Source organism: Gallus gallus, chromosome 21, assembly GCF_016699485.2.
Source record: "Gallus gallus isolate bGalGal1 chromosome 21, bGalGal1.mat.broiler.GRCg7b, whole genome shotgun sequence".
NCBI classification, from domain to species: domain Eukaryota; kingdom Metazoa; phylum Chordata; class Aves; order Galliformes; family Phasianidae; genus Gallus; species Gallus gallus.
The window spans coordinates 4,573,678-4,583,565 of record NC_052552.1 but is presented as its reverse complement, the minus strand read 5'-3'; the positions used below and the strand labels follow the sequence as shown (position 1 = coordinate 4,583,565).

The 9,888-nt window shown below is 52.4% G+C and overlaps 1 protein-coding gene across 2 annotated transcripts in view; it reads left to right on the top strand.

Annotated features, from left to right (window-relative positions):
• Nucleotides 1–306: 306 nt before the first annotated feature.
• IFFO2 (intermediate filament family orphan 2) overlaps nt 307–9,888 on the top strand; it is a 32,617-nt gene continuing 23,035 nt past the window's right edge. For both annotated transcript variants that reach the window (XM_040651370.2, XM_003642530.5), the window contains exon 1: nt 307–1,028. In XM_040651370.2, the coding sequence (XP_040507304.1) occupies nt 442–1,028 (587 nt within the window). In that variant the 5' untranslated portion in view covers nt 307–441. The remainder of the gene's footprint in view (nt 1,029–9,888) is intronic.

Below are 9,888 nucleotides of genomic sequence, written 5' to 3'. Positions count from 1 at the left end.
GCCCTATGTGGTGCCCACCAATGGCCCTATCTGATTCCCCAGCACCCACACAGCCCCCTATAGCCCGCAGCCCCCTCCTCTCCACGACTCCTCCCTCCCTCCGATCTTTCACCCCCCAAGTGAGCCCCACTCCCTCCAACTCCTGCCAACGAACACGTGGAGCGGAGGGGGCGTGGCCTCGCAGCGAGGGGGCGTGGCTTCGGGAGAATGGAGGGCGTGGCCTGAGCGCCGGCGGCGTTGCGGCGAGGGGGCGTGGCCAGCGCGGGGGCGGCTGAGGAGAAAGGGGCGTGGCCCGGCGCGGTGGGCGGGGCCTGGTGCCGGTGCGGCGGTTGCGGCAGCCGCAGGAGCGCGCGGCGGCGGCGCCCCCTCCTCCCGCCCTCTCCCCTCATAACGGCCGTTCGCCTCCCGCGCGGCGGCCGCTCCCCGCCGCTCCCCTCCGCCATGAACTCGCTGCTGTTCGGCGAGATGGCCCGCGCCTTCTCCCCCGGCGTCGCGGCGGCTGGGAGCGGTTCGCCGGGAGCGGCGGGCGGAGCGGCGGGCGGCCCACCGGTGACGGCGGCTCTGCGGAACGACCTGGGCTCCAACATCCACCTGCTGAAAGGCCTCAACGTCCGATTCCGCTGCTTCCTGGCTAAAGTGCACGAGCTGGAGCGGAGGAACCGGCTGCTGGAGAAGCAGCTGGCGGCCCAGCAGTGCGAACGCGACCGCCGCCTCCGCTATAAGACCTTCAGCCGGGACCAGGCCGTGCAGACCGACGGCGGCCTCCCGCTGCCCGGCGTTGCTCTGTCCGCGGGCCCCGCGCCCGGCCTGGCCCCGTCTCATTACAGCCGCCTGCCCGGCACCATATGGAGCTACACCCAAGTGAGGCGTACCGGTGGCGGCGGGTTGGAAACGGTGCAAGGGCCGGGAGTGTCTTGGATCCACCCGGATGGCGTCGGGGTGCAGATCGATACCATCACCCCCGAGATCCGGGCGCTCTACAACGTGTTGGCCAAAGTCAAGAGGGAGAGGGACGAGTACAAGAGAAAGTGAGTGGGGGTGTGGGGGAGGTGTGGGGCTGCAGTTGGGGGGGGGGCACCCCCACCCCCTTCCTTTCTTCCCTTCCTTTCACAGGGGGGTTTTGGACCCCCACTTGGGGGTGGCTGCTCCTCCTTGATCCTCTGGAGAAGGGATTTGGGCTCCTCCAGTTGGAGGTGCCCCTCCCGCAGCATCACAAGAGAAGGGATCCCCGGCTGGGGATGGGGCTCCCAGCACAGCGGCCTCTCTGGAGAATGGATTTGGGGACCCCCTCCCCTCCTCTCCCCCCCCCAGTTGTGTGGCACTGCACTGGGGGCACAGGGGTAGGCCCTCCTGTTACACCTCAATCCTGTAGAGCAGGGATTTGGAGCCCCCAGTTGGAGGTGGGACCCCAGCACTGTGACCCGTTGGAGAAGGGATGTGCGGCCCCCAACAGGGGATGCCCCCCCACCCTATTATCCTCTGGAGAAAGGGATATGGGGACTCCAGTCAGGGGTGGGACCCCCAAACACTGTGATCCTTTAGAAAAGGGTCCTGGGCACTCCAGTTGGAGTTGGGCTTCCCCAGCGCTTGGAGAAGGGATTTGCCCCCCTCCCCAGCGGGATAGCACAGCCCTGGGGGCAGAGGGATATGGGGACCCCAATTGGGATTAGGCCTCTATTGCACCATGATCCTTTGGAGATGAGATTTGGGCCCCCCTCCCATTGGAGATGGGTCCCCCATATACTGTGATCCTCTGGAGAAGGAATTTGTGGACCCCTAGTCGAGGTTAGGCCCCTGTTTTGCCACGATTCTTTGGAGAAATGGTTTGAGGACCCCAGCTGGGGTTAGGCCCCCGCTGCACCACGATCCTCTGAAAGAAGATATTTGGGATCCCCGTTGTATGGCAGAGCCCTGGGGTTGTGGGGATGGGCCCCCCTTGAAGCCTTTGGAGAAGGGATCTGGGACCCTCAGTTGGGGTTGGGCCTTCCAGCACCATGGCCTTCTGGAGGAGGGATTTGGTCCCTCCGTGGGGCATCCCTGGGGGGCACAGGGATAGGTCCCCTAGCACCACAGTCCCCTGGACACAGGATCTGGAGACCCCAACTGGGGATGGGGCCCGCTTTGCAGCCTCTGGAGAAGGGATTTGTGGATGCCCCCCCAGCACCATGATCTCTGAAGAAGGGATTTGGCACCCCCCGTCCTCCCCCCAGGTTGGGTGGCACAGCCCTGGAGGCACAAGGATGGCCCCCCACTCCCCCTCCAGCACCACAATCCTCAGGGAGGATGCTGGCAGCCCAAGCTCCCCTGGTTGGGAAGGATGCTCATGGGTTTGGTGGTGGGGGGGACCCTTCTTGAGGAGGGTTTGTTCCTCCGCCAGCATCCACTGCGCCGCAGGGAGGCTCGGTGTTCCAGGCAGCGTTGTCAGCTCGGCTGTAAAACCCCTCCAAACCTCCTCCCCCCCTTTTTGGAGATGGGGAATAATCTGTTGTTAATATTGCATCGCGTCGTTCCTCCTAAATTTAGCTCGTTCTTCATTTTCTGGCTTAATCAGTCGTCTCTTTCGTCCGCCGGTTCTCTTAAATTAGCTCAGTGCTGCAATATTTGGGTTGCAAATACTGCAGGGGGAGGTTTGCATGAAAAGGAGCTTCTTTTTTGAATTGGTCAAAACAAAACAAAAAGCCATCCGGCAGCCTTTGTGAGCCCTGGGAATCTTGAGGCTTCCTTCAGCCCATTGGGGTTTGAAATGGTGTTCTTTACCCGGTGATGGATAGCGTTCCCTTTGCAGTGCTGTGTTTGCTGCTCAACGCCTCCGTGGTAGAGATGGAGGCCAAGGGAGGAAGGGAAAAAAAAGAGAGAGAGAGAGAGAAAGGGTAGTTGGGATTCTGCAGGGAAATTCCTGCATTGCCTGAGAGCTGCTGGGCAATGGGGTTGGTGTGAGTGCTCCCATTTGGGGGCTTTCTTGGTGGGTTTTTTTTAGGCTTAAAATGTGTTTCCCAGGTTGTGTTTTTTGCTGGAGAGCGAATGCAATCCTGTGTTTATTTCTTTTGGGGTTTCTGGTGGAGCTGCCTGAACGTCTTCTGTCTGTTTAACAGAGCTGCAGTGTGTGTGTGGCTTTTTTGCATCATTTTATAACAGAACTCATGAATTAAGTTGGTTCAGAAGGCATTTATAAGCAGGAGTATTCTGCTCAAGTAATGATTTCCACCCTGTGTGTTTATTGCTAGCAGCTAATCTCAGTGCATCTCCTGCAAGCTGCCGTGCCTTCATTGCCCAGCACTGGAGCACCCACTGGAGCATCCAATGGAAAAAGAAGTCACCCTCTTTGTTCAGCTGACACACCGTGGGGCTGTGTTTGTTTGGTTGGCACCAGGGAGATGGGAGGAAGCTGCAATGTGACGGGGCTGGGTGTTGTGTCACCAGGATGCCCTCTCATTGTGCTCCATGGGGTGGGTTGGCTTTGCTCACAGTGGCCCTGGGCGCCCTGGTGCCTGCTCACCAATGGGGCTGCGGTGCTGGGGATGCTGTTCTTGCAGTAGGTTCCTCCGTTTGGTTCTGTTATCCTGAGCTAATATGGTGTTGTGTTTGTCAGCAGCACTGGAAAGGTCGGTGTGAGCGTGTTCGTGTCTGTCTGTTTGCAGGGGAAGGGTTCTTTGTTGTGGCCCATGTGTGCACGTACATAAATACACGCTCTGTGTTGACACTGTCTTGCAGGAATACATTCAAGTTATTTAGGGAAGCAGTCTTCCAGTGGAAAATGAGCCTCGTGCTGTTAGGGCCTGCATAAAGCTAAGTGCCTGCATGAGTTACTGACATGGGTCTGTGATCCTACAAAGCCATGCAGGTGCTTAAAAACTGGTAGGTGCACCTGGCAGGCAGGCAGCCCTCTGCGATGGCCCTGCTCCGTTCCTTGCAGGGACCTTCATGCTGGGAAGGCTGAGTTTGCTGGGCCTCCTGCTGTGGTTTGGGCACTGCTGGGGTGCAATTCAGAGTCATAGGATGGCTGAGGTTGGAGGGGACCTTAAAGATCTTCTATTTCCAAGCCCTGCCACGGGCAGTTTCTGCCATTCTGCCATGGCTTCTTGTAGGAGAAGGTGCCCATGTCTTTGGTTCTGCCCACCAACGTCACTTTCCTTGGATATCCCAACGCAGTGCACTTTGGATAAACCCAATAGCGGGATGTGCAGTCAGCAGAGCACCTGGGCTGTGCTGTTCTCCTGTTTTCATAGAGTCAGCTTCGGTTGGAAGGGACCACAAATGAACACCCCAAGCAACGCAGCACGCCACAACTGCTCTCTCTTTTGACACGGTGGGTTATGGCTGTATGGGTTATGCCTGCTGCCCAGCGAGGCAACCCTTTGCATTCAGCCACCCCTTAAGACCACGGAATCACAGAATGGTCTGGGTTGGAAGGGGCCTTTAAGATCTCCTTTAGTGCATCCGTGTGCTCTGCCAGCAGAACGCTGCTGCGTGTGGCCACGGCTCTGCTGATGCGGTGAAACACTGCTGCAGTCCTGCCCTGCTCTCCCTTCTGTTCCTCTCCCCCCCCCCTTTAACTGCTATGGCAAGCTTTGCTCTGAACACTTGAATAGATTTGTCTATTATGGTTTCAAAATTGTTCTTAATTGGAGCAGATATTGAGCTGGCCAGATGTTGGTTGTCTTTTCCAGCCCAGACTTAACTCTTAGTAAGGGTTGGACTGGAAATAATTGCTTTACCCCGGGATGGTATTTCGTTGGGAAGGTTAATCAAGTCCACTTGAAAAAGAGATTACCTTAAATTTGCTGCAGCTGGAAAGGACAAAGATTATCATTGTCAAAGGCACTGCGCGTCAAAACTCACTGGATCTCATTCTTTAAAGGAGGGAACTTAATAAAAATGTGCTTAGGAGAAGCCCTGGAGGAATGTCTGAGAACTTTTAAGGCTAAAATAGCAGTGGTAACAAGATGCAAATGTTACGCGTAGAGCCAATCAAAAACAAATCACTTTTGTATCCCTCCAGAAGAATGCAATCACGGTGCTGGAATTGTGTCCACGTTTCAATTGGTTACAGAGCTGGCAACAACGCAAAAGCCACACATATATATGTGGGTATACGTTTAATTCTGGTGTGTAGGTATATTCTGGTGTATATAGGTATGCATTTAATTCTGGGATGTGTACTTTTATACTTAAAAGGGGCGGTTGTGTTGCAATGAGGTTGTTCATGTTTTGCACCACTTCCCATATGGATGCAGCCCGATGTCAGAGATTTCAGGTAGCCCTCATAGATGTGAATCACAGGATCAATAAGGCTGGAGGAGACCTCTGCCCCAGCTGCCCAACCAGTGTGAGGTCTGATGTTAAGTGCTCACCCATGGGAAACCGGATATTCAGTCTTAAAAAGAAGAGTTTACTCGCCCTGTAAGGGCAAGAGACTGGGATTTCTGAGCTGTAGTAATGCAGGAAAAGTTTGGGAGGAGAGCACGGGGCTCCCTTTGATCCTTCTATCCAGCAGTGCTACACTGAACCGAGGGATTGAGGCTCTATTTGCTAAATACTTAACCAGATGAACATTGTGCCTTATTAAACTGGCTTGCAATGGGAGCCACTGGGGTAGGGTTGAGATGCTAGGACTGATTTAAAATAGCGTGTTAGCCGTTCATTCTGTGCTTTATCTTTGCCCAGCTATTAGCTCAGAACCCCAATTAAAGCAATGCATTTGCAGACGAAGTGGATCGGAGGGAGGAATCGCCGTGCCGTGAGTTTCAGAGAAACTTGGGCTGTGCTCTTCAAAGAGTGGCTTCCCCTGTTGAAAGAGAACCACAACGCTTTCTGCGTGTGTTGAATTCACCTTTTATTCCTCAGTGACTCATGGTGGGAAGCCTTGGACTTGGTGAAAGGGAGAAACCAGGCAGAGAGCACGGCTGTGGGGCTGCAAACCTCCCCCCAGGTGCCTCTGATCTCCAACTTATCAACCCCCCCACCCTCCCCCCGAGATCCTTCCAACGTAAGGGTGAAGCAAAAACAAACTTAAACCCGAGCTATTTCTGGCTCTTCATCATGGGTAATCACAGCCTTTCTGCAGCGAGCACTGGGATGGAGCTGGAGGAAGCGCCGAGCCCATGGACAGCTCAACAGCTGCTTTTTTGTGGTTGGGCATTTGCGGTGAAGCTCTGCCTGGTCTTAAGTTAGCTTCTTGCATTTCCTTCTCTGTGACTAACTGGCTATTTTCAGTTTGCTGGAAGTGTTCACAGGATGTTGCTCTTTCTGGCTCAAGTCTCTATCTTAAACGTAAAGTCCAGCTGTTTTCATGGAATCATAAGGGTTGGGAAAGAGCTCTAAGGTCACCAAGTCCAACCATCAGCACGTCATCACCGTGCCCATTGACTGTGTCCCTAAATAGAACCATTAAGGTTGGAGAAGACCTCTAAGATCACCCAAGTCCAACCATCAACCCATCATCACCGTGCCCATTGGCCCTGTCCTTAAGTAGAATCATTAACGTTGGAGAAGACCTCCAAGATCACCATGTCCAACCATCAACCCATGACTGCTGTACCCATTGGCCCTACCCTTAAATAGAATCATTAAGTTTGGAGAAGGCCTCCAAAGTCACCACATCCATCCGTCAGCCCATCACCGCCATGCCTGCTAACCATATCTCTAAATAGAACCTTTAAGGTTGGAGAACACCTCCAAGATGACCAAGTCCAACCATCAACTCATCACCACCGTGCTCACTGTGTCATAAAATCATTAAGGTTGGAAGAGACAGCTAAAATCTTCCAGTCCAACCTCAACCCTGCCATGCCCACTGAGCCCTGTTGTGTTTTGCTTGGGTTTGTGCAAGAAAGGAGATCTTGTTTGGTCTAATGTAACACGATGTGGTAGTTGAACTGAATTTGGTTTAACTGAAGCCCTTCTGCAGCCTTGTGACCAGTTCACAGTGGAAGATTATCTTGTTCCCAGAACCCTGAGCTGATTTGATAAGCAGAGAGCAGGGAAGCTGCCTGGCTTCTCCAGGCTATTATTTTCTACGTTTTGCTCTCTTGTGGTGTGTTTTGTATGGGTGTCCTTGGGCTGCTGTCACGTGCCAATGCTAGCTGCAAGTGAAGTGACTGCATGCATCTCCATTTTATGTTCAGAACAGGAGAGAAGTAGTAAATTTGCTGCAGTGTGATGTGAGCGCTGTATGATTGTACATGATGAGGATGCACTGATAGATCAGAAGCTTTTGAATATATTGTTGGAAAGCCTTGGTTTGAGGTTGGAGATGCCCACGCTTGCTGGTTAATGACTCATACTGGGAGGTGGCATTTGGTTTTGGTGTGAAAGAAAGAAGTCGTGTATGGCATTCAGTAATCCCTGTCTGCCTCTGGATCTCTCTGCTCCAAAGCAGGCATGAAAAATCCCAGTGGTTTACCAGTGCCTGCTGGTGAGTTCAGTAACCTGGAAATGAAATCATTAGTGCCATCCCTAAGACATAAGGGTCTCCCCCTCCTGCTTTCTGTGCTACCAGTGGTGCTGGTCAGCGTGCAAAAACAGCCTTGGCTCACACTCTGGGCACACTAATAAGCACAGTGCTGCCATCAGGGCTGGTTCTCAGGGTGAAAAATACAATTCCCTCTTGCAGGCATGAGGCAATGTGACACATCCCCCCTATAGCTCTTCCTGTAAAGCATTAGCTGTGTAATGAAGCACTGGGCAGCCTGGATTCTGTCCTTACTCTTCCCCCAAATACCTTCCCCATGACTCCACCAGCATCCCTGACCTTTGGTTGTCTCTCTGTTCCACGCTGCTTTGAAACTCTCCATTCTCATAAGAGAAAGGGAGAAAAAGGAGTGCGGAGCACTTAAGAACTCCTAATTCACAGGGCAATGTTTTTCCACTAATCTGTATTCTTACCCAGCACGTGGAGCTGCTGCCTGCCAGCAGGGACAAAGCGACCCTGGGAACGAAGCCCCTCCTGCAGCGATGCCATACAGGATTTCAGCCCTTCCAGAATGGCTCTGGGACTTCAGTAAGCTCATTTGGGGACAGCCGTCCCTTGGGTTAGCTGGGCTTGGGGCTGTGACTCAGCCTGGAGCTGCAGGCAGTGAGCTCACTGCCTGCCATGCTGCTCCTCTGACAGCCCTGCTGCCTTCAAACCAAGTTTGTCCTGCAGCTCCTCAGCCTTCCATCGTCTCCTCCCTTCCCTAAATAGCACAGGCATTCCACTGCCACAGCTTTGCATCCCACTAAGAACCACGTTGCTCCTTTAGCTCAGGTAACGTATGCATTCGCTCTGGAAAGCAGATCTCCAACACCAGCCTGTGTTCATCCCATTCTCCTCGTTGTTCATCTGTGCATTAAGTACTGAGCAGTTATGTCACTGGGAATTGATGCAACAACAAAAACAGCCATTGTGTCGGTGTGAATTTAAGGCTGATCTGCCCTTCTCCAAATACTGAAGAATGCCTGAGCTTGAATGCTATATCCTCCTTGGTGTCATCTTTATTAATTTGCTCCCGTTTCAATGGCAGGGTACTGCTGTTTAATGGTACTTCTGTAAAGACCAGTCACTGTAATTAGCTAGGAATACTAAACTATATTAATCTGCCCATTGTACTAAAGTGATTAAAGCAGCTTAAACACAGTAAGCACCCTCACGGTTCTTGGAGGGCTGTGTCAGGAGTGCTGTGTGTTTCCTCAAGTGTCACAGCAGGCTTTCAAGAGCTGTTTACTTCCTACCTTTTGCTAGCACTTGCAGTCTTAGAACCCCGATGTTGCATATAAATACTGGTGGTGGGTGAACAGTTGGTCTGGGTGATCTTAAGAGGTCTTTTCCAACCTTTAAGGTTCTGTGATTCACCTTTGCAAAGAAGATCATAAAGTAGAGGTAAGATAAAGCCGGGTGCACAGGAACACATACACAGACTTTACTGTGTAGCTCAGCTGCCTCTTTGATTTCCTGAGAACTGATAAGAGTTATCTCATTTGATAAAGCTAGTTTTATTGGGTTCAGTGTTGGGGCAGGGATTAAGACAACCTGTGGCTCTTGGTTTTGAGGCTGGATCTTAAAGGAGGTGAAGGGAGAGGGAGGGCAGGAAGAGGTTTAGCATTTACTCTTGGCTTTTCAGGCTGAGAAGCTGCAGAAGTGAACGAAGGCATCACAGCAGTACCCTCCAGCAGGAGCTCTGCTTCCCTTCTGCAGAAGAATAATTGCAATTCTTTTTATCACTTGGTCTTATCAAGGCTTGTGCCTTCCAGGAGCGCTCTGCGGTGCTCGCAGTGTGGTCACAGCACAGAGGAGGACTGACTGCCCATAGCAAACCCAGCTCTGAGATCAGGGAGGCTCAGTGAAGACCTCTTACGTAAGTGTTACTCAGAACTCCCTGCTCCACGCAGAGAGCAGGAGACCCACAGAGCTCAGCCTTTCCCCTCCATAGCATTGCTGTGAGGTCCGAAGGCAGTGCTGAAAAGGAGTAATCCTCACCCTACATGGGAAGAATTTCCCTTAGTTAAAAGCTTGCTCGATTACCGCTCAGAGCTGTGATGTAAGAATCTTCCACGTAGTCATGTGCATCAGCTGAGATAATGTGCTGTTTTAACTTGGCAGCCTCCAAGAGGACATTCATGAAAGCTTTCATTAGGTGTTTATGGCAAATAGAAAGGAAATTCATGCCACAGAAGTTTGCCTGTTCTTTCCGACAGCTTAGCATTAGATCTTATTATGGCTCTAAATCTCTCCTGTAACTACTTGTCTCCTCAGCTGCCAGGCTTTGGCAAGTAGCTGTGTTTTGCTAACAGAGCAAAGCGTGCCTTGCTTGGCTTCTCTTTCTTCCTCCTGCCCCCAGAGTGCTTCTTCCATGCTAATATTTGTACCAGGTCTTGAAGTGTCTCCTACAGGGGGATTTAAATATACATAAA